General features: G+C 50.2%; 1 protein-coding gene across 11 annotated transcripts in view; it reads right to left on the bottom strand.

Annotated features, from left to right (window-relative positions):
* Window positions 1–23559, bottom strand: part of ANKS1A (ankyrin repeat and sterile alpha motif domain containing 1A) — a 179362-nt gene that overhangs the window by 27726 nt on the left and 128077 nt on the right. For all 11 annotated transcript variants that reach the window (XM_047732923.1, XM_047732925.1, XM_047732929.1 and 8 more), the window contains one exon: window positions 4604–4670. In XM_047732923.1, coding sequence (XP_047588879.1) covers window positions 4604–4670 — 67 coding nt within the window. The remainder of the gene's footprint in view (window positions 1–4603; window positions 4671–23559) is intronic.

The following is a 23559-nucleotide window of genomic DNA, read 5'->3' as shown; positions in this document are numbered from 1 at the left end:
AGTCCCGGAATAAGCAAACCATGGCCACCGGCCCTTTGTGCTCAGAGGCTCAAGGCAGAGGGGCCGAGGGTGCAGAGCCTGGGCGGCTGCCCAGGAACCAAGCTCAGGTGTGGCTCGGCTGTGACAGCAACATCGCACTCCTGGGGGCCCTGTGGCCGGCGGGGCCAGGAGCTCAGTCCACAGCTAGACTCTGGCTGCGGGTGAGCGGGGCGTCTCCCGTGCCAGGGCGCTAGCTGAACGGCTGCCTTCCCGGGCTGGGCTCTCTCGCCGGGGCTGGGCATTCATTTTCCTCTTGTGGTAGTGGCTGTGCCTGTGACTCGCCTGCCTGCTCAGGTGGAAAGCAGGCAGGCGGATCCAGTTCTTGGCTAGAGAAGACAAAACCCAGCCCGATGAAAGAAAGAGGAAAAGGAAGCGGTCCTCTGTCAGCTGAGCTGCGGCGGCTTAAGTCTATTCACGTTCGGCGCTGTTCTCTCTTTGGCTGAGTGATAAAGACAGCAAGTGTCTTCCCAGGGTCTCCGGATCTTGACGTTCTCCTCGGAGGACAAGCGGGGAAGGGACGACATGTATCTACTCTGCTCCTCGCGCCGGACAGGGGCGTGTGGCACAGTGGGGAGGAACAGAGTTTAGCCCTCCCTGCAGACCTAAGCTGAGCGCCTAACCCCCACCTACTTCTCTGGTTCTCCTGGGCAAGAACAGATAAAAGGAGGAAAAGAAAAAAAAAAAAGGAAGGGAGGAAAAAGAAGAACCAACTACGAAAACATCACCTCCAGAGAACTCTTGACACGGTGAAAGTCATTCTGTTGTTCCCGGCACTTTCTGCCCTTCAAGGCAGTCCAAGGCCAACTGGCTTGGTTATCTAGGAGCCCCCGGCGACCCACTGTCCTGGGCTCCCCTCCTCTGTCCTCTGCAGAAGAGGTGGTGGTCAGGGACCCGGCGGCCTCCTGATGCACGCTGCAGCAGCGCTCCAAGACGCTGGGTCCCCTTTCCTTGAGTGGGGCTGTCTGCTCCAGGGAACCTAGGCAGCAGGCTCTTGTGTGCCCACGAAGTCAAGTGTCCTCGGCTGCTGATTCATTCCTGCTTGTAATTCCCCAGCCGGGCAGCTGTGGTCCTGCCTGCTCCCGGCGGATGCATGCGCTCACAGAACCGCAGCAGAGTGCTTTGTCTGGAGGCTCCTGGGCTCCACGCTGCCTGCTGCCGGCCCCACAGCCCTCGCTCGCTCTCATAATGTCTGGCCCTCCCCCTCCCCCCTCCCCACCCTCCTCCCTTCCACGCTCAGGAAAATACATCAGGGATCGGACATCGGAGCAGAAGCTGCTGCTGCTGCCACCGCCCAGGGAGAAGGACACAGCAGCACAAGCACCAGAGCAAAATGACAGGTTCCCGGCATCGCATGTCAGCCGACACATATGCGTATGAAAGGCGGAGACGGGGAGACTCTACCTGCCGCTCAAGGGGCTGGAAGCAGCTTATCGGGGACAGAGAAGGCACATTCCTACAGTTTGGGCCAACAGTTTCTAGGACAGCCAGAGAAGGGGACAGAGGAATGACATGGCCCACAGGTGAAGTGACCGCCCCCGGCCCCACTCACCACATAAGAAAGATTGTGCCTCCCTGCCAAGAGGATAAGCCATGGGGCGTCACAGAAACAGGCGATGAAATAAAGACGTTCCACCTAATATTCCTCAGGTGAGCGAGCGTACTCAACAACTTGGAAAGAGGCTTCTCTCTGGGCCCATCAGAGCCCAGGGGCGAAGCACCAGGCCCAGAGCAGGCTCCTCACAATCTAGAGGAGGAGGGCGTGGGAGGGGGGCACCAAGGAAGAAGCCCGAACCCCAAGTACAGCTGTGAAGACAGAAAATGTAACATGTACAGGTACCACATGGCCCCCTCTAAACATGCGGGGGGACGCCTACAGCTCAGCAGACTGTAGACAGCCCTGGTGAAGAAGGGGGCTCTGTGTGCAGGGAGATCAGGCCCCTGAGGAGCCTGCAGTGAACGGCTACTACAATGGCTGGCTTTAGCAAAAGAAAGCAAGTGATCTCTTCCGCTGCTCTACAGACAGGCCTTTGTTCAAAGCAGCCAGAGCTGCCCAGGCCAGTGGGAAGACTTCCCTTCTCAGGGCTCCAGACGGTGGAATGAGCTGTGAAACCTGTCTGTCAGGGATTCAGGTAAGTGGCTCCAGTGCTGGAAGCTCAGGTTCCTGAGGCCCAAGACAAGAATAAGACTCCAGTTCCAGCTAGGGTCTTGCCCTTCAGGACACACGCCTCTGTGAAACCAGGCACACTGGGCAAGCCTGGGCTTGGTTAATGGCTGCCTGCCGGCCGTCCGGCTCCTCCTCCTCCCAGGCTGGCAACTCTAGAGCCCACGCCTCCTCTTCCAGATCCAGAAACCTAAGGACAATCTGAACCCTGCTACTGACTATTCAGAACAAACGAGAACTCTGCTCTGATCCGAGGTGAAGGCTGGTGCTCCCTGAGGTCCTGGGGAAAACCCCCTCCCGCCCCATCAGGCAGAAGCCACCCCATCAGGCAGAAGCCAGAGTTCACGGGCGGAGCTGAGTCTGCTCTCCTATGCTTTCTGGCCTGGCATCGGCGCAGACACAGTGGGCTGGGCCTCTGCAGCACGGGCGGATGCCCTCTCTGTCCAGGTGGCCGTGCTCACCGGCCTGCCCTGGGCTCTCCCCTAAGCTGCTGTATGGAGGACGGCTCAATGCAGTGGTGCCAAGACAGGATTCGGAGACGCAGGGCGGTAGCCGGACCACAAACTCACGTGGGTTTGTGGGGATAAGGGCTGGCTGGGACCCGCAGGGCAAGGAAAGAGCTCCGTGTCACCACCCCCAAGGAGAAGGGCTCTTCCAGAAATGTGTTTTCCAGGGATGCTGCCACATCTCCTGATTTATCAAGGTGGAGAGGTCATGGCCTGCTCTGACCCACACTCTCAAGCACATGCACTCCTCAGACACAGAGGGGTACAGGGAAGCAGAAAGCAGTTTCAGTTGAACTATCAATCCCATTCCTGGCTGTCCCCAAAGCACAGCTTTGAAAACTGGCAGCAGTGTTTGTCTCTGTACTGAACATCTATTCCCAACAAACACCTGACTCTCGATAAAAGCCCACACACCACAACAGAGCGTGAGATTGTTTGCCTGAGTGTGGAGCCAGCACGTGGAAGCAGAGCCGCAAACTCTTAGCCAGAAGAGCCACCTCTGCAGACCCCAGCATCATCCAAGACGGACTGGGACAGACCAAAGCGGGCTGGGGCCCCTCTGCTGGGAGCCAGGGCAGCAAGGCTGCTGGGGAGAGGAGGCTCCAGGAACCCAGCTGGAAAAGCAGTGGAGGGAGACAAGCTAGGGGAGATGCCCCCCGCTTCTTTAGGTTTTTCAATACGATTAGGTAATTATTTCATGGACAAAAGATGAGCAGTGCCACCATTTACCTCATCTGCTCAATTTTTTGTATCTAGGACTCATTCCCAACAAACCTGTGTGGTAGGTTCTTTTATTTAGATGTTTGTAGATAGGGAACTGCGGGCTCAGAGGCAAGTTAAGTGACTCGCCTAAGACCTGTATGTATCCAGAAGCAGTATCTGAACCCAGGGCTGAGCCTCCAGAGCCCACGCTCTTTCCACAAGCACCAAAGCCTCCGCAGCCCTTTTCTCCCTGAGGTGCACACCTGTCTCCACCCATCAGCCTTCCTGATGGGGCCAGAGGAGCTAGAGGTGTCCCTTGGGCTAGGAGGCCAATCCTGGATGGAAGCTCTGGGAACCCCACCCCGGGAGAGGCCAGGCCCCTCTGAGCTGCTCTCAGCCTGGGAGTTCTGGTGGCAGGGGGTCTGCAGATGCTTGGGGGAAGGGGTGGGAGACTTGTTCTAGTGAGGAGGCACCTTTAGAAATGTGACCTCATCTGAGAAAAGTAACACAACCACAAATCTATTACCAAGGAAAACGACTCAGACATGGCCTCTCTAGCTGCCGGCTTCAAACAAAGGAAAATGGAGGCCGACCTCACCCCTAGGGCCTTGAAAAGAAAAGCAAGCCCAGAGTGGCAGTGATCTGCAGTAAAAATGATGAATGACTAAGTAAATGGAAAAATGCAGAGAAAGACGTTAGAAGGAGCAGCAAAGCCACTCCCTCCAGGAGACACCCCCTAACGGTCTGACCCCACTGATAGAGGAGGCAAGCAAGAGCCCATTTCTCACGAAGGGTTAGTGCCAGAGCTATCTGGGAAGCTGGAGAGACCAAGCTGAGGTGTACTCCAATTTAAGCCAATCAGAGACAGCCTACATTTACACACATAATTATGGATAAGTGACAACCATTAACTTTAAAACCAACCAACCAACAAACAACAAAACCTTCCTAACCGGCGGGCCTAAAATGCAATTTCCCCTCCAATATGTAAAAAAGTGTCATAACTCTGAAATAATAGCTCGGTGGGCCATACAGATCCATGAGGTTCTGACCTGCAGCAGCATGGGGTGGGTGGAGGCTGATCTCTCTCGCCCACCAAATGTCTGTCTTCTGGGTCAGAGAAAAAAAAACCTGAGCCAGAAAGGAGCCAAAGGTCTGCATTCCACGGGGGAAAAATGGCTGCTTGGTACGATACCTGAGATCTTCTGCTGTTCCTGAGAAAAGTCAATCCCTTCGCCAATAGAGCTCATGATTTTCTCAATCTGAAACGGAAGAAAGAGGGACAAAAAGGAGAGGCTGTTAGGCTCGGGTTAAACATTGCCAGCTCACCATCAGCACCTGTGGCGGGGGTGTGAGGGCAGGGGAGGTCCTCCAGGTCTCTTCCAGATCATTCCAAGGTTCAGCACCAACCTGCAACAGATCAGAACTCTTTGCCGCTCAGATCAAGAGAGACCCTTCTGTGACCACAGCCGAATGGGGGCGAAAGACAGGCTCCAAGGAGAGCGAGTGGGAGACCACCTGTGCTCAGCTGCTGGAAAGGCTGGCGAATCTTCCTTCCTTGGCATTTATGTATCACTCCCTGCGGCAGTTCCCCAGCCAAGCAGAGACGGGGCACAGGGGGCACCAGCAGGCCAGACCTGGCACATTTCACTGCTCACACCAGAATTTAAATTCCATGAGAGCAGAGACTTTGCCAACTTGGTTCCCTGTGACACCCCAAGTGCCTAAAGCCTAAAGCCGTGCGTGGCAAATTCCAGCATTCAACAGATAATTGACATTGCCTGACTGCCAGCTCTGAGATCTGAGGATGATTTCGAGAGCTGAGACAAGCAGAGGACATGAACACGGGAGCCTCTCAGAAGTCAGAGTGAAACAGGCATACAACTCTGATCAGAGGATCTTTTGCTCCCTGAAGGTACAGACATGTATCCTTCCTCTGGATCACAGCAGACAGAGCGAGCCAGTCTCGAAGCATCCAAGGTCTCCAGCATTGCCCCCTGTATGGACCACCTGTTCCAGCCATCTGGCTTAGGTCACCCTGAGCCTGATCCAAGCCCCCCACTCCAGGAAAACTGGGCAGGGGCAGGGCAGGGCAGTGAGGAGGAGGCTACCTTCTCTCCTTCTCTTCCTCTCCTCCTCCTCCTCTTTTGGGTTGCAGTGATAATGAGCTCATTCATGGCTCTTTTTCTAAAAAAAAAAAAAAAAAAAAAAAAAAAAGGAAAGAGAACCTTTTGTTCCAGAGCTAGATGCTTTTTCCTCTAAGTGCAAGTAAGGAGCCTGGGTCTGACAATCAAAAACAAAACAAAAAAAAAACCCATAAAAACAAAAAAAAAACACCACAACCAACTTTCCAGCCAATCTCCAGCTGGCAGACAAAGATGGCACATTTGACACCCAGCAGAAGAACACATCTTTCCCTTCGCAGCCAAGAGCTGAGGCTGTTCTCCCGCCACAGAAATGCCTGCCTGTTACAGCTGTCACCTGATTGCCTGTTAACATGCACTGTGAACTCCATTTCTGAGCTCAGCAAAAGCCAAGGGAAACACAACACAGCTGACCTACGGAGCAAGCTGCGGTGCACCTCGGCTTTACTGGCCCCACTGCTCAAGGGCCAGCACCGAAGTGGGCAACACTAGAGTGGGTCTGCCCTGCCCCTTGAAGAAACCACCTTCCTCCTTCCCTTCCTCGTACATCCCTTTCTTTGGCCTACCCCCCCCCCCACCCTGTCCCCTTCCAAGAGCTGCCTCCTTCAACAGGTAGCTTGGTGCAAGGTCCACCCGTGAGGACAGGCAAGTACTTCCACCCTCAGTGTTACGTCTACAGAAAGGGGAATGGGTCTTGCCTCCTATAAAGGGCTGTTGTGTGGATTGAAAGTAATCTGTGCTCACAGCAGATGCCCAGTCAGAGGCTCATTTGCTTTCCATTCCTCCTCTGTTTCCCTCAGAACTCCAATGAGTAAAACCTCCTTATTTTTAAAGTTAAAAAAAATACACTTTTACTTCTATTTTGTGACAAGTCCTCCATCTCCATGATTCAAGGTTCAAAAGGTACAAAGGTTACTCAGAGGAAAATCTCCCTGTCCCTGTCTAGCTCTCCTCCCTGCAGGCAACCAGTATAACCAGTTCCTCCAGTATGCTTCGAGATGAGTTGCAGTCTCCTGTGAGCAAACATGGAAAGATATCCTGCCCCCTACTGAGAGAGGCCGCCCACATATGCTGCTCTGTACCTTGCTTTCTCTATTTAATATGACATCTTGGAGATCCTCCACAGTTTATAAGAAGATTCTTTTTTTTCTCCCCCAATGGATGAGCTGTGTCATCGGGTGTGGGGCTATTTATTTAGCCCATCCCCTGGTGGGCACGTGCATAGTTTCCAATCTTTCCGTATTCCCAACAGCGCCATGATGAACGCTGTTCTACAGACGTGTCTGTACACATGTACAAGTATATCTGTAGGATAAATCCTAGTTCTCTCCTGACAGTTCTTCCAGGCACAAAATCTTGAGTTCATGGCAGGGACCCCACAGGTCATACAATCCCATTTCCAACCCCCACGTCCGATTTTGCTAAAGGTCTTCCAGAGACGGGGCACTTGCTAACTCTCCCTGTCATTTCGCCCTCTTTGCAGAAAGCACCAATTTATAACATCAGTCTTTTCACACATCCGAAGCTTTCTTATCCAACTTCAAGCCACTGGTCTGGTTATTCCCCTAGAGCACCTCCTCTTCCTCAGGAAAGGCTTAGGAATATTTGCAGATAGCTCTTCCTATCTGTGGAGGGGCCAAGCCGCCCCTCCACCCCCAGCCACACTGGAGGACACTCAGCGCACAGGTCCCAAAGCCTGGTTCACTCAGATCACAGAAGCCTCCAAGCTGGGCAAAGAGCAGGCACTCCCTACATATCTGATGTGCCTTCCTGTCCTTCTCTATATTTATAGGAGAAAAATAGGGTGCTCAGGGGTGCCTGGATGGCTCCATCAGTTGGGTGTCCAATTTTTTTTTTAAAGATTTTATTTATTTGACAGAGAGAGAGAAATCACAAGTAGGCAGAGAGGCAGGCAGAGAGAAGGGGAAGCAGGGTCCCTGCTGAGCAGAAAGCCCCATGCGGGGCTCAATCCCAGGACCCTGGGATCATTATCTGAGCCGAAGGCAGAGGCTTTAACCCACTGAGCCACCCAGGTGCCCCTGGGTGTCCAATTTTTAATTTCAGCTGAGGTCATGATCTCAAGATCCTGAGATAGGGCCCGGTGTCTGGCTCTGTGCTCAGTGGGGAGTCTGCTTGAGAGTCTCTCGCTCCCTCTGCCTCTCCCCCTGCTCATGCTCTCTCTCAAATAAATAAATAAAGCTTAAAAAAAAAAAAAAAAGTAAGGTCCTCAAAGTGAGAAAACTTTTTCCTATATGGGGGCAGGGAGAGAGGATGGGTCCTTATCCCTGGAATGGTTCCATCAGGCTATGGGTCTATCTTTGAGGCCAAAGAGGGTGTATGTGGGAGAATGACCACTGTAAGAACCATGAGGGTTGGAAGAAAGTGTGGTTTACTTGCCATTTTCCTCCTGGGCCTGGTTCTGGTTAAAAGGCAACTTACTGAATGAATGAAAGGAAGTGGGGGTGGGGGAAGTTTCCATTCACTTAGAGCCGGTAGTGGAAAAGCTGTTTTCCCAATGCCAGCAGGGGGGAGAGCTGAAACGGAGGATGACCCCAAGGTAGCTTTTCATATAAAGTCAACTCACCTACAGTACACGTTTCATTGTCCTCATAATCACCCCAAACCCAAAGCCCCAGCGGGCCTAACCAATCAACATCTCCTGGCCCAACTCAGGAGATTTTGCCAAAGGGCCTTTTGAAATCACAGTGAACAGAGTAGAACACCCCGCTGCTTCTTCGTTCTGTTCCTTCCTGCCTGCCTGCCCCAGTAGTCACCCTCACACCAACTACAAAGGGCCAAGCACGGCCCACATTTCCACAACCCACCCTCTGGCGGGGTACGCAGGGACGCTCACAAATGTTTCATCGAAACTATACATGGTGCTTTGCTGTCCTGTAACTGTAGTATCTAAGTCAAGCTGAGAAGATTCTAGCTTATAGAGGAATTGGGAGTATTCAGCAGTTTACGGACAACTTACAACCCAGCTCCCCTTCCTGCCCTGGTGGAGACACAGGGCTAGGAGGGACGCAGCAGTGAGGAGGTCCTGTGTGAGCACAGACTGGCAGGTGTCCGGCCTCACTCCGTAAGCACCGAGCTGTCTGGGGCTGTGATCCTACCCAGCACCTCCGCCTGGGCTGGGGAGACGGGGAGACGGCGAGAAGCTGGATCTCATCTTCTGGCTCGGCCACACCCTCCATGGCCCAGAACCAGCGGAGACAGAATACCGTAATCTCATTCTAGACAAAGAGGAGTGAGCTGTCAGAGAAAACAGATACCATTCTGATCCATATACTTTGTGTAGTTTCACCATTTACGCTTGAGTTAAAAAAAACCCAATCTGATCAGGCTGTTTTCCCAGAAATGTTCTGCATCTCAGGGGAGAAAGAGGCAGATGGAATGTCACGGAAGGGCACTGTTCAATGCTCTCTTTTCTGTTGTGTAGGATCAGCGACATCTTGGGGGAGAGATGGACAAAGCCCGCACTTTACTCCTGTACTTCACATAAACTCTACAGGAAACTTCTGTTTGTGTTTGGTAAAGTAAGGCCTGAAATTTATCACTGTAATGGATACATGTATTTTAAAAATGCTTGGAAGTGGTCCATTTTCAGAATGCATTCAGGGTTATTCTATTTAGTCTCTCCCTTCCCACCCCTGCCACGAATGTATAAAACACATTCCCCATGTGGCTGGAAGCTAGAAGAAACACAAACACTCGAGACACAGCTGCTGAGGTGCCAGGACTGCTGACAGGTGCCTGGGTGACCAGAGGCTGGCAACAGGAGGTGACAGTCTGTCTACAGACAAAGAGGCCTCCATTCCCTGTCACTATACCCTGGCTTCAGGAACAAATCTTATCACACTAGCCTTTTCACTGGCTATCAAGAGTGAAGGAAGGGAGAAGACAGCTGCTGGGGGCAGAACTACTTCTCCAGGCACAGAGTCCACAGAAGAACCATGAGCCTCGATGCAACTTGGCAGCAAGGCCTAAGTGAAACCTCCCTTCCAGAAGGGGGTACAAGTTAGATGCAATGGCTATGTTCAGGGGCTCCCATTTGTAGCCAAATACTGGGAGAGCAGTAATCAGTCTGGTCAACATGCCTGTAAAGGGGTGCCTAATGGGGAGGAAGAAGGGAAAGGGATCATCTCCTCCCACCTTCTTTTGTGGGCAAATGGGAACACGAAGGGAGAGGTTCATGAAGGGAGAGGTTTTTGCAATTCACCAGCCACTAAATTTGGCTCTTGATGTCAGGCATTCCCTTCCAATCCTCCTTCTGCTGCTTGGGGAGCTCTTGGCTCCTAGGACTCACCTACCAGTTGGAAAATACATACCAGTCCCCCTGGGCCTGTGCCATGAGGACTGGAGACCCCTTCTGCCTCTCCTTCTCTGCTCCAATGTTTAATACCTTATCAGCCCAGAAACACCCTTTGGTTTGCATTCTGACTTTCCTGATTCACTGTTTTAGGATGTGTCCCAGACACACTAGAGAACCACTAAGGGTAAGGACCCTGATTCACACTGTGTCTTTTGGGTCCCACACGGTGCCATGCGCAGACAGAGCTGGCCTGCTGGAGGTGGCCGGTGACATAGAGGAACAGCTACACTTTGTTAAATGCCAGCATCAGGCTAGTGACCTCACTACTACAGAAAGAGAGGAAAGGCAGCCAACACTTCTGGACCCCAGTCTGGATTCTCCAACTCCCCTGCCCTCACGTTTGTCTTTCTCCAACCTTCCTGGGCTGCTGGCATGGGCATCTCAAACCCTACGATGACCAGCTGGCCTCAACTCACTGCCAAGCAAACGTATTATCCCATTTTTTCAGGTGAGGGGACTGGAGCTCTGCTTCGTGGGCAGACTCCCAAATTTCTCGCCGCCGGTGCGGCTCTCATTTCCGCAAAGTGCCATGGGTGGCCGAGCCTGCTCCCCCAGGGAGTTCGGGCTTCCTGCACTGGGGCACCAAGGGGCAGAGCCTCTCCTCAGGCCAGACAGCCTTGCTTAGAGGGCACTCCCCGTTCCTCGGAGCACAGGGCTGAGGAAGTGAGCCCTAACCACCTCAGTGTCCCCGGCTGCTGTGCCCAAGCCATCAGGTGACCACTGACGCACACGGCGGGCTCCTCCAGCTGGACAAGGAGCCCTGAAGACTGCTGACAGCTGCACTCCCGGGCCCAGAAGCCGCATCAGAATTCATCATCATCTCTGTCTTACTGCCGCTTCACAGCAGACAGACTTGCAGCCTAGAGTGGGCTTTGATTCCACATGTGAAAAAGGGTCACTGGCCAGGGTCTGGGGTTCTTCTTCTCTCTCTCTCTTCCCGCCCCCGAGCAAATTGTACAAGGCCTCGGAAAAGACAGAGATGGATTGAAGTAAATTATTTGTCCTGATTTTCTAACCTTGTCAACTGCTTTTAGGAGAGGGAGGCGGGAGAGGGTGGGGGAGGAGAGAGGAGGGCAGGGAATGAGTAAATGTCTGCCAAGAGGTTCCAGGCCGGCCTTCCGAGGCTCACATGAGGCCAGGAGGAGGCTGGGGCTCCTGTGTCGGCTCTGTTAACAGTGGGGAGCTTCCTGGCCCCAGAGCACACTGTCGGTGGGGGCTTCCCGTGTCTCACCACAGGGGGCACACAGACTGCTGCGGTATTTACGGCTGTACCCCCACATGAATCCCCCGCTCCCTCCCAGGCTGGGAGAACCTCAGAGCAGTTGTTCCCAAAGTGCTTTGTGCTTGTGTGGCTGTCAAGTCTCACACAAGAGCAGAGAGCCAAGAGCTGGTATTTGCCTGCCCCAGGCTAGGCTGGGGGACAAGAAAGTCAGAGATACTCCTGCTTCCCCGTGGCACCTCAGTCCCCAAACCCCCCTCCTCCTTCCTCATTTTTACCTTTCACACACCTTTGGGGTTACTGCCTGGGCCTTGTCCCCCCAAAAGCAGCTCCCACCCCACTTTGCCCAGCTGGCCCGGAGATGCACACGCTCCAGACTCGGCCCCTTGACAGGGAGGAAGACCTTCTGGGCCAACAATCACCCTTGCCAATGCCCCTCTCACCCTAGAGCAGTCTGCTACCCAGGCGATCTTTACCTGCCAGCCCCAAGAAACTGCTGAAAGAAGAAAAAAGTTGGGAGACCTAGATTCCAATTACCTTTATCATTGCTTACCACAGAACTCTGGGTTATGTGCCAAATACTGGCTTTAATAAGTGGGACAAGAATCTGAAAGATTAATGAGGATTATGTATCTGGGTTCTATTCCAATGTACGCAATCTACTTTCTGTCCAGGAGGAGGCTTGCTTGCGGCGAGTGAGGAGGAATGAGAAGGAAGCACACACACCTCAGAGGGGCCGCGGTTCTCTTGCATACATGCACCGGGCAACGGGGCTTCGTGGACCTTCCTTGGTTTTTCTACCACCATCACGGCCGCCACCACCAAGTAACCCTGCCTTGCTCCCGTTCTTCCCCAATGGCACACCAGCTGCGCTGTCAGCCTAGCTATCGATTAAATCAGCCCCGAGAAAACACCCTAAATCTCCATTCAGAGTGGGTTTCCTCAGCAGGGTGACCTGGGAAAGGGTCCCACATCTGTCAGCTCCTCGGATCTGGCTGGGGAACATCTGCCTCATAATATCAGGGGAGTCAGATGTAAAACTCGGAGAGCCAAATTACATATACTTAAGGTGTAAAAAAAAAAAAATCATATATATTTAATAGAAATACACTATCAGTATACATCTGCTATCTTGAGATTTTCCGCAACTTGCCACTCCTAAAGTTACAAAATAGGAGGGAGTTGGATAAGCGAAGTTGACAGAGTTCCCAAAATTCATTATAAAGCACTAGTTAAAATCCTTCAGATGAGACTGTTGAAAAACAAAATTCAACTGAGTAAATTTAAAGATCTAATTGGTTTTGCTAAATGATTCATGAATCGGGCAGCCTCCCATCTAGCAAGTAGAGGAAAGCTCGAAAGAGCTACAGAAAGGGAAAGGATTTTAAAGGCAGGGCAAGGAAGTTAAAAACAGGGAAAAAGGATTATTTCAGGTGAGGTCACCTTCCTTTGGGGACAAAAGGGTCTTCAAAGGTAGATCACCTCATCTTTCTCTCTCTCTCTCTTTTTTTAAAGATTTTATTTATTTATTTGACAGAGATCACAAGTAGGCAGAGAGGCAGGCAGAGAGAGAAGGGGAAGCCGCTGAGCAGAGAGCCCAATGCGGGGCTCGATCCCAGGACCCTGGGATTATGACCTGAGCCAAAGGCAGAGGCTTTAACCCACAGAGCCACCCAGGTGCCCCTCACCTCATCTTTCCTTGGGGAACATACAGATTACCTTATTGGTGCTGACAGAAAAATTCCAGACTGACCTGTGAAGGGTACATTTCTAGGGGAGGCTGAAAGTGCAATTCAGTTAGGTTAATTAAACCCCAGTCTGGTGACTTGGCCTAATGGACACCATTTTGGGTCTGTGGCTTTCTTTTTAACAAGGCTTACACAAAAGCATGCATACTGCCCTGATTCCACTTATTAAGTTCTAGAACAGGCAAAACTAATCTATGGAAGAGGACAAATTTTAGAAGAATAGTTGTTGGGGTTAAGGGAGTGGTAAGGAGTGACTGGGAAGAGGCATGAGGGAACTTTCTGGGTTTATAGCAATATTCTGTGTCTTTTTTTTTTTTTAAGATTTTATTTTTATTTAGTTGGCAGACGGATCACAAGTAGGCAGAGAGGCAGGCAGAGAGAGGGAGGGGGAAACAGGCTCCCCACTGAGCAGAGAGCCGGACGCAGGGATCTATCCCAGGACCCTGGGATCATGACCTGAGCTGAAGGCAGAGGCTTTAACCCACTGAGCCACCCAGGCGCCCAATATTCTGCATCTTGATAGGAATTTGGGTCACACAAACTCAGGGATTGGTAAAGTCTTATGTATTTCACTTTGTATACATTTTACTGCCTCTCCCCCTGAAACCCTACGAACAGATATCTTTCAAACTCTATTTAATAGTATACATAATTAAGCTGCTCCGGGATGAAAAATATGATGTCCACAAGTTACTTTGAAATACATCAAAAAATAACAGATTTCTAAGTGGACCAAGGGAAGGACAGATATGAGATAAAACAAGTCGAGTAAAGGGTATTAGAGAATCTAGGCTCTGGGTGGTGGATAGATAGGTATCCACTATTCAAGTCTCTTACAAGTTTTCTGCATGTTTGAAAATTTTCAGAATAAAATACTGGGAAAAATACTTCTTTCGGGATCAAATAAATTGTAAGATCAACACTGATTTGCGTTTCATCATTAGTAATGAACTCTGCTCAACATGCTAATAAGCAGAGACATGCCCAGCAGGCAAAGGAAACAAACAGAAAGGAATGTGGGAAAGCTGACTTCACCATTATTCCGTGTCACCAAGCTTTCAGGGTGAAGGGCTCTCAACACCACTTCTCTGTTGTAGTGTGGCTTTCTCTATCCTGGAACCCAGGCTAACCCCAGTCTTGACAGTCTGAAAACTCCATTATCAGTGTTCCCAGGAATGAACAAACCCTGGGAAACTGGTTCGTATTAATCCAACTCAAAAGACACTGATCCCTCCATTGGTGACTGACTTCAGCATGGTAAGCAGCATATCAGAATACTCAGCTAGGAGAATGCACCTGTATCCTCTGTAGCCCGAGATCAATAAAAGGAGATCAAATCCACCCTCAGAGCACTGAGGGAACAAGGGAAAGATGGGTGGACTGTTTTGAGATCTTAGGAAATTAAATTATCCCTTTTCTACTCCAGGAGGTCACTGTTCCTGAAAATCAAATTCAGGTGCTCAAAGCAAGGTACCCTTCTCCTTGGAAAATACTTTTGATCCACACCCGTTGGCACTCGAGCCTTCTGGGGTTATCAGGTTCCTGAGACGGGTTCTGTCAGTGGGGCACTCTGCACTGGGCACCAGCTATGTGCCCTCCCAGGGGTTTGCTTCATCCTCACATCCAGCCCAGGTGAGAGCTCTGATTCTGCCCGCTTCACAGAGGAGGAAACCAAACGCTAGAGAAGTTAAATAGCATCCATAGTCCGAGTCCTAGAAATACGTGCCCAGTGCCCAACTCACTATCTTTATAACTCATGATGTCCAGCTTATTTAGGGCTTAGTTTCTACTCTATTAAAGCTCAGAGCACAATTTCAAATATATGGGGTTGGGAACATCGAATGGGGTCTGCACTGTGGGAAAAGAACTGGGAATTTGGAATAAAAAAACTTGACTTTAAACTCTTAAGTTGTGGAACCTTAGACAAGCCATTTAATTTCTTTTTCAATTTCCTCTTCCATTAAATGTGGACAGATTCCTCGCTCATGGGATCACTGCCATGGGCAAATGACTCAACTCCTTTTCAGGCCTCAGTTTCTTCAAAGGCAACATGGAAATATAACCCAGGGCTGCTGTAAAGTTGTGGGATAATGTACAAGAAGTCCTAGTGCAGGGGCACCTGGGTGGCTCAGTGGGTTAAAGCCTTTGCTTTCCACTCAGGTCGTGATCTCGGGGTCCTGGGATGGAGCCCCACATTGGGCTCTCTGCTCAGCAGGGAGCCTGCTTCCCCCTCTTTCTCTGCCTGCTTATGATCTCTGTCAAATAAATAAATAAAATCTTAAAAAAAAAAAAAAGAGGGGCGCCTGGGTGGCTCAGTGGGTTAAGCTGCTGCCTTCGGCTCAGGTCATGATCCCAGGTCCTGGGTTCGAGCCCCACATCGGGCTTTCTGCTCAGCAGGGAGCCTGCTTCCTCCTCTCTCTCTGCCTGCCTCTCTGCTTACTTGTGATTTCTCTCTGTCAAATAAATAAATAAATAAAATCTTTTAAAAAAAAAAAAAAGAAGAAGAAGAAGAAGTCCTAGTGCAGAGTCGGGTTCCCAGAGGGAGCTGTGATGAGGAGTTCATGGATTATGACATTTGAGCAAGCTCCGCACTGTCTACAAGATGTGGGCTCTTCGTGGGACTCATCCACTCCCTGAAAGACCTCACCCTGTGGGTGAAGACAAGTCTCTTGCTACTGTTAAGCACAGAAGAGATTTGCTCCTTCTCCAAAGGCAATGTCTGTCTGTCCCTGTTACTGGGAACTTTTGGTATCCCTGCCACATCCTGGGGCCATAGCAGAAAGTAGTAAGGAACATTTTAAAATGAAGTCCTTGGAAAAATAGAGTTGAGCCTAAGCGTCATTTAGTTTTCACTCAGGAGCCCCCTTGACCAGATGGAGGTCTTGCTTACACTGAGAAACTTCCTTGGCCCTCCTAAGAGCAGCAATGCCAGGCAAACAGCCCACAAGGTCCTACTCTGTTGCCCCTTTCAATTTATAAAGATTAGAAAGGGTTTGCACTCATGATTCACATTCATCTGGTTCCAAAATAAAGAGAATTCTACCTTAAAAACAAGTTATTCAAAACGCAGGTTCCTTTGTGTTTTTCTGGTTGTTTTTTTTGTTTGTTTGTTTGTTTTTGTTTTTAAAAGGACAAACCAGAGGGAAAGGGCTTCCTTCTGGCAGAAAATGTTTAGAACGTGCTGTGTGAACAATAGCTCGCTTCCTGGACACTCAGCTGGAAGCTGCTTCTCCATTCAGGACAAGACGTTTCATGGAAGGGAGGTACCGCCTTTCTATAAGGCAGCTCCTGGCAAGAACATGGAGAACCCAAGAAAACACCAGAGAGAGGAGAGGGAGGAGAGGAAGCAGGGTCTCAACTCAGCCTTGCAGAGGCAAAGGAGAGGCCTGGAGGCTGGGGTGCTGCCATCATGCCCCACGCCTCTGAGAAAGCTGGCTCTTGCAGGGCAGGGTCGAGAGGCAATAAGAGAGGCAGACTGTGGAACGAGCAGGGTCATCTACAACAGGGATCCCAGCACCGAGCCTGCGAGTCCGGTAATGACCTCTAGCTAGCTCACTGAACTGCACACCATCTACTCCCTCCGGGAACTCATGCCCATGTTCCCAGCTGGCACGACCCTCTTGAGCACACCCGTGGGTCTTTTGCTTCTACCCACTGGGTGTTCTGCTTCCCAGGAATCAGCTGGGATCATTTCCAGAACTGTTTAAGATGGTTGTATATTTGTTGGTGAAAACAGAAAATTTGATTAAACTTTACCTCAATGATGAAACAAGCACAAAAAGAGCGGTTTCCGTGACAACCAAGGAGATGCTTTGAGGAGACTCAATAACAGAATCATTTTTTAAAAATGTGCTCTTGGATTAGGTGTCATTGGAGAAATAAATTATAAAACATTCTAAAAGGATTCCGTACTCCGACTTTCACAAGTGGCTAAGTTCCTGCTTTACTTCTAAGAAACTCAAACTAGAAATTTTAACCAGTGATGTTTCATGGGTGTGATTCAGCTCATAAATAGTGGACAGAGAAGTCCAGATTAGCAGGTCAACAGGGAAAGAAAAGACCCTAGCTCCACATCAAAAGACAGGGATACACACCTATCCATTTAGGGTGAAATTAAAATGTTTGTATTCTTTTTAAAAATGACTTCCTCCTTTAAGAGAGGTTTGTAATTAGCCAAATAACCTTCGTCCCAAGTGTCCACCTAGAAAGCCCCTGTGGGGAGCTGGCAGCACCACTCAATAAACACTAGCCTGTCACAGATACAGTGAGCCCAGCCACGCTGAAATTCACAAACTGCTTTCATTATCAAGTAAGTCTCAACTTACACAGATACAGAACTCTCTCGCTTCTTTTTCCTGAAAAACCTCTCCACTGAGGGCTGGTAAATAAACCCGGGTGAATCCCAGCATACTCTCAGCCCTTCCTCCTTCCTCATCGCAGTTTCTGGTAGCACAATGCCCTACGCTTTCACTGATGATTCCCAGGGGCCAGGGCCAACCAGCCAGGGCCCTGTGAGTTACCGATCAAAAGCATTAGCAAGGGGCGCCTGGGTGGCTCAGTGGGTTAAGCTGCTGCCTTCGGCTCAGGTCATGATCTCCGAGTCCTGGGAAGGAGCCCCGCATCGGGCTCTCTGCTCAGCGGGGAGCCTGCTTCCTCCTCTCTCTGCCTGCCTCTCTGCCTGCTTGTGATCTCTCTGTCAAATAAATAAATAAAATCTTTAAAAAAAAGAAGTCTTTGCTTTAAAAAAAAAAAAAAAAAGCATTAGCAAGTCATGGGCTCTTATACTCTGTCAAACTCAGGGGCTACCTCATGCAAGTCAAATTTCCAGCTGCCATTCACTCGCACACAGCACTTGGTAACAGGAACTCCTGGCAGCCCAGATCTCAAGCTGGGAGCACAGAGACAGAGAGTCGCCGAGGTTAACTAAGACCCTCCCCCTCCACATGGTACCCTTTATCTGCCCTGGCAGACCATCGGGCAGGGAGGCAGAGCAACTGGAGTCCTCCAAGTCTCCCAGATGTGTTATGAAGTTTAAGGGCATCCAAGGTCACCCTAAACAAAACGCCTGAGCTAGGAACTAGTCTGTGCCCTGCCCCACCCATCACGGAGTATAAAAAACTATGGGAATGGCATCCTTATGTCCCCCAAATATACTCATGGAAGATAAGATATGTGGAAATACTCTGTGAGAATAAGTACGTGGAGGCTAATTATTTTCTGGGTAGGAAGGCAGAGCTAGAGACAATAGTGCAATGGGGATGTGTGGCCCCCACTGGAGGCCTAATGGTCGTGCCTACCTCTTACTGCACCTTACCCACCAACCCACATTCCCACTGCTCCTGAGATCGCAAGCCTGAGCCGGGCAGGTCTGTGCCTCATCTGCAGCCCCCAAATCCTTACCCTGTAATTCTGTCCAGGACCAGCTCAAGTCACCTGTGTCCCTCCACACTGTGTGCAGTCTAACACTGAAAAGTTTTTGGGGTCAGACAAGGCTTTATCCTTTGTCTGTCTCTCTGGCAAAATACATAACCTACCTGAACCTCGTCTGTAAATATGGATGGCGACACCTGCTTCGAGGTGCGCTGTGGGGATTAACTGCAGTAACGTGGAGAGAGTGGCCGGCACACAGCAGGTGTCTGAAAAGCACTGGTTCCCTGCCAGCACCCTTTCTGGACTGACTGCGTCTAAGGTCTTTGTGTTAGGTTCCTTGGGGCAGAGACGGCCCGGCTGTACTACACTAAAGCAAACACGCTCACATAGATATTGCCCAAGGATGATCCCTTGGTCCTCCCACAGGTGCACACCACGCCCCTTCAGCTCCTTTTGTCCTTCCCACTGGGACTCCTAGCAGGTACTGAGCACTGGGCGGGTTTAGCCAATACCCAGTGGAAAAACACCTGAAGAGAAAGTGGGTACATCTAACTGACTCTTAGGGAGAGAGATGTTTAGGACATACAACTTTCTTGGATCTGAGATTTTTTTTTCCCCAAAGAAGAAATGAGAGGGGGAAAGTGGTGGCTTTCCCAGATGTGTGGGATTTTTCCATGTAAGACGCCTCCAGATGCATCCTCCCTGTCTCACTGCTGAGTCCCTCAGTCAACAAGCTTCATGATCAGCCCTAGGCTGGCCTCAACCACAAGAAACTGTGTTCTTTCATCTTGAAAAAATGAAGTATTTCTTAAATTCCGAAGGGTCTATTTTATAACACGATTTCAAACACCAGTAAGATGTGACCCATCCAGAAACCCACCATACACTGCAGGAAACAGAGCACAGCCACCAAACAGCATGGCTTTTGTAGGTCATCGCCTCCCTTCCATGCTCCTCTGAGGCCACTGGCTTCTGGGATTAAATGCTACCACCCCCCTACTTTCCTGTGGAGTTTACCATCCATGTCAGTATTCCTAAACAATGCAGGCTGCCATCTCACAAGCACAACTTGATATTCTTGAATTAGCCCACTAAATTCTGGGCCCGGGGCTCAAGGTCAGGGGTTCCTTTTGAGGGAGTGAGAGGCCATGGAAAGGACCTGGCATTTGAAGAAAGGACACTGGTAAAGGGAGAGCCATAAGGCCTTGCTTCTCATGGAGCTGGCAGGGCAGGGTCACATGTCTTCTGGGACTCCTGAGAGAAGCCATTCCCTATATGGGCAGCAGCACGAAACTGCTATGGGCTAAGCTTCACGTTAAAGTACACAACCACACCAAGTAACCAGAACGAATACAGCGTTTTCAAAACAGTCTCAGTGAAGACCGTCTGCACCAGGAGAACCCCTGTGGACTTGCGCTCTTGGGCCTGTTACCAAGGGAGGCTTGGAGTTGTAGACTGCACGCATATCCTCAGTAAGCCCAACAATAAGAGCGGCACACCGGGAAAAGAAAGGCGGACAAGATGGACATGCTGTCCTCTCCACGCTGCGAAACCTTTGCACTGGGAGATCCTTGGGCCACCCACCGAAAGACCATCTCCAGCCTCGGCCTGCACCAGGATTCCTGAGCAACCAGGACACGCCAGCCTCACTCTTTCTCAAGCATCTGTCATTGTCAAGCCTGTTCTCCAGGGGCTTCACGTGCACACCCAGGAGGCAGGGAGCCGTAGCCTCAAGACAACAAATTATGAGGAAGACATTAGAGGAGCTAAGGAAAGACCTAGTTTATTAACGTTTGAGTAAGACCCAGGACAATTACTGCTTTAACATTTCCAGTAACTTTACAACATCGCCGCTGCCGGCTATTTATGGGCTATTTCTTCTCGCCTCAGAGTTTCCCATTTTTGTTTTGTTTGACAAGCAGTAAAAAGGGGACTGTGTGTCTATTTCAGTTACAGCAAAACTGAGGAGCCCCTGGAAAACTCTGTCCTTTCCTACAGAGTGCTGGGCCAAAAGGAGAGACGGAAGAGACAGGGGGCGGGCAGCCTGAACAAGTGTGCCAATCCCTTAGGTCTAGAGGAGAGAATAAGTGGGAGAAGGGGAAGCTTATCAAGACCCCCACGAGTCCCTGGCAAAAGGCCAGGGGCCCCAGGCGGGGCTTCCTGGTGCTACTGTTCACCGAGGTACAGGAGCCTTGTCTTCTAAGATTCTACCTCTTATCAAATCAAAGGCTTGAGCAGCAAGTGAACTGGTGAGGAGAAGGTATAAGCTTAGACTGAAGAAGTGTGGTGTCCACTGTAACCTCGATCAACAAGAGATCTGTTTCTCTCAAACATCTCTGAGCTTGGGTGTTTGTGTGTCCCTGCATGCATGCACACACATCAGAATCTCAAATATGCTTCTACACAGCTGAAGATAAACAGGATGGCTCTAGTCAAAATCATGAAGCACAGAACCCCTAACCTCCTTTTCAAGAACACTTTGATCCCAGAAGTGGGAATACGTGAGTCCAGCTGGTACGAGGAGCAACGTCTCGGGCCCTGCACCCTCACCATCGCATCACTGGCAACAAAGGATGGGAAGACACAGATGCATCTCTCAGTCCAATGAGGAAGGCACGGCTGGCTCAGAGAGGTTAAGGAACTTGCCCACGGCAATGAGAAGATACTGAGGCCTCCGGAGGCTGGACCCTAAAGGCAAAGGCCCTCAGGGAGAGATAAGTGTCCTCACCCTCAGCTCTCTGTGTCCCTGGCACTCCCTTCTCTCTCAGGAAAACGGCTTCTGTGCAGAGTACTGCGCGGTCCCACTTCAACAAGGGGACACAGGGCAGTGGTCCCTAACTTGGCAAGTCTGTAGGCCATTTTCCCTCCTAACTGGGATCGCAGCAACGTTAGACGGTTGCCAACTTCTCATCATGGCAAATAAGGACTTTAACAAATGAACACGATGGAAGTATGAGGGAGAGCTTTGTGAGAGGGCAGTTGTGAACTCGACGGTGCTGGTGGTCACATGAACTACAGCTAATAAAACCACACGGCACCACACATGCACGCACACACTTGCATGCACGCATGTGTCAAACTGGTGGAGTGTGAATAAGGTGTGTGGGTTATGCCTGTGTCACTTTTCTGGTTCTGATATTGTATTAGGGTTATGGAATATACCAGCAATGGCTGGGTGAAGGGTAATGAGTAAAGGATCTCTCGGTACTATTTCCACAACTCCCTGTGAATCTATAATTATTTCAAAACAAAAAAATCTGAATAAGGGAAAAGAATTTTAACTTAACATGAAAATTACCTTCTTCATTTTATATTAGAAAGGACAATGAGACACAAAGAAAGAATACACATAATCAGAATAAAGGCAGTTGGTAACCAAACCCCAGTGGCGCTACCGTGGCACTCCTCATTGTCCTTGATTTTTTCCCTTTATCATGGACCTGTCAAAACTGGGTTAGGGCGACCTCAGTAAGAATGCAAGATTCTGGTTCTTCTATCCTCTGCAGCCTGGCAAGCAACCACAACGTGACAGCAGATCCACCCAAAGGGAGGCCTGGCACACAGCCCCCTTTCTTCTCAGCGTGGCTGGCTTCCGACTGTTCTTAGCAGCCTCTAGAGACTAGAACCCCAGTGTGGGCAGGTCAACAGTGTCATTTGGGGTTGGGGGAAAGGGCATGCCAGGCTTCGCCGACAAGAAATTTAAGTTTCTCTTTTGCCTTCTACTCCTACCAGAGCCCAGAATCCTGTTATTTTCCTTTTCTTCTTCACCAAAGAGACCCAATGTCAGCCACTTACAGCACCAGATTTTTTTCATTTGCTGCACCCTGCTCTCTTGCTGGCTCAGACTTGAAGATCCAGAGTATTCTCATGGCACCCTCTCCCTTCCTCCTGACACTGAGTACTCGCCTGCCACTTCCCCTCCAGAACCAGGATCCCAGAAGCAGGTCCGCCCTGGCAAGTACCAACAGGCATAGTGGTGGTGCTCTATCAACACCTCAGGGCGGGGGCAGGGGTGCATCCAGAATAAGCCTGGGACCACTGATGGGTGGTGAACAGCCCAGCCCCCTCTACCCTCATTAGGATACTTGAGGCCCTCTGTCAGAGTTTCCCAGTGGGGCTGAGCCCCGGGGCCCAGAGAGGTAACCCCATTGATCACAAACCCTTTATTGCTTTCCTTTCTTTCTCACGACCCCATTCCCTCACCAGTACTTTCAGAGATCACCTCCCAAATAGACAATCTGCATCTAACTAAATCCCATGTTTGGGGGGAACTCAACCTAAGATAGATGGGCACAGGGAACCGCAACAATTGGAAAATTAGAGCTGAATGTGAATGAGCGTCATCTCCGTGGGTGTCTGAAGCATGTATATCTGTAATGAGGGAAACTGCCAATGGCATGGCCACTGGCAGATACTAGAGAGCCAACAAAGGGATTAAAAAAACTATAAAAACTTGATTTGCCTGGGTAATACTCCTAATAACCATTTATAAGAACTGCTTTTCATTTGCCTAATTACCGCTAGCACAATAACTACCATGGAAATATTAAATGTGTCAGATAAAACTTGCATTAAATTTTATTTGATTACTAATGTTATACAACCCCACGCTGGAGTAAACCCTGCCAAGACGGCTCTAAAAGCAGTGGCTGTCAAACTCCAGCAGCAAGGGGATAACCTGGAGAGCCCATTGCGCTTTTGACCCAGAGGGTCAAATTCAGTAGCCGAAAATCCCCATTTCTGTCCTGTCCCTACGTGCGGTTAGCGCTGGTGGTCTGTAGTCACACCTGGAAGACCACTGCGTTCAAGTGCTCTACTGAGGGAAAGAGCAACAAGGAGGCTAAACTTTCCAGCCAGCATTTGCAACAGAAAGGGTGATCGTCTGTTTCAAGAAAACAGGTGGAATCTTGTAACACTCTGGATCAGTCACTGAACCCAAAGGAGATTTGGTAGGCTGACAGTCTAAACCAAAAAAGGTAAAATGAACTGTTACTCAAACACATCCCAGGAGATCTGGGTTTGCTCATTTATGTCAACAAGCAACAGTGCCCACTCCATCCCAAAGATGTTGCTGGGCAACAGAGGTCTGGGCACTGTCAAAAGTCCCGTGAGACTCTGGGATGGTCATGTCCTCAGTGAGCCTCAGTTTACTAACCTGTGAGGAGAGAACTCATGTTTGGGCAACAGTCCAGCTCAGACATTTTATAATGAAGCATGCAGAGCAGCATGCTGGCTCAAACTCAAAGTAAAACTATTCTGCCTGGCTGGCTGGGCAGTGTGACGAGAAATGTGGGC

Source organism: Lutra lutra, chromosome 6 (genome assembly GCF_902655055.1).
Source record: "Lutra lutra chromosome 6, mLutLut1.2, whole genome shotgun sequence".
In the NCBI taxonomy this organism is placed as follows: Eukaryota; Metazoa; Chordata; class Mammalia; order Carnivora; family Mustelidae; genus Lutra; species Lutra lutra.
Note: the sequence above shows the minus strand (reverse complement) of the source record. Positions and strands in the feature narration are given on the sequence as shown.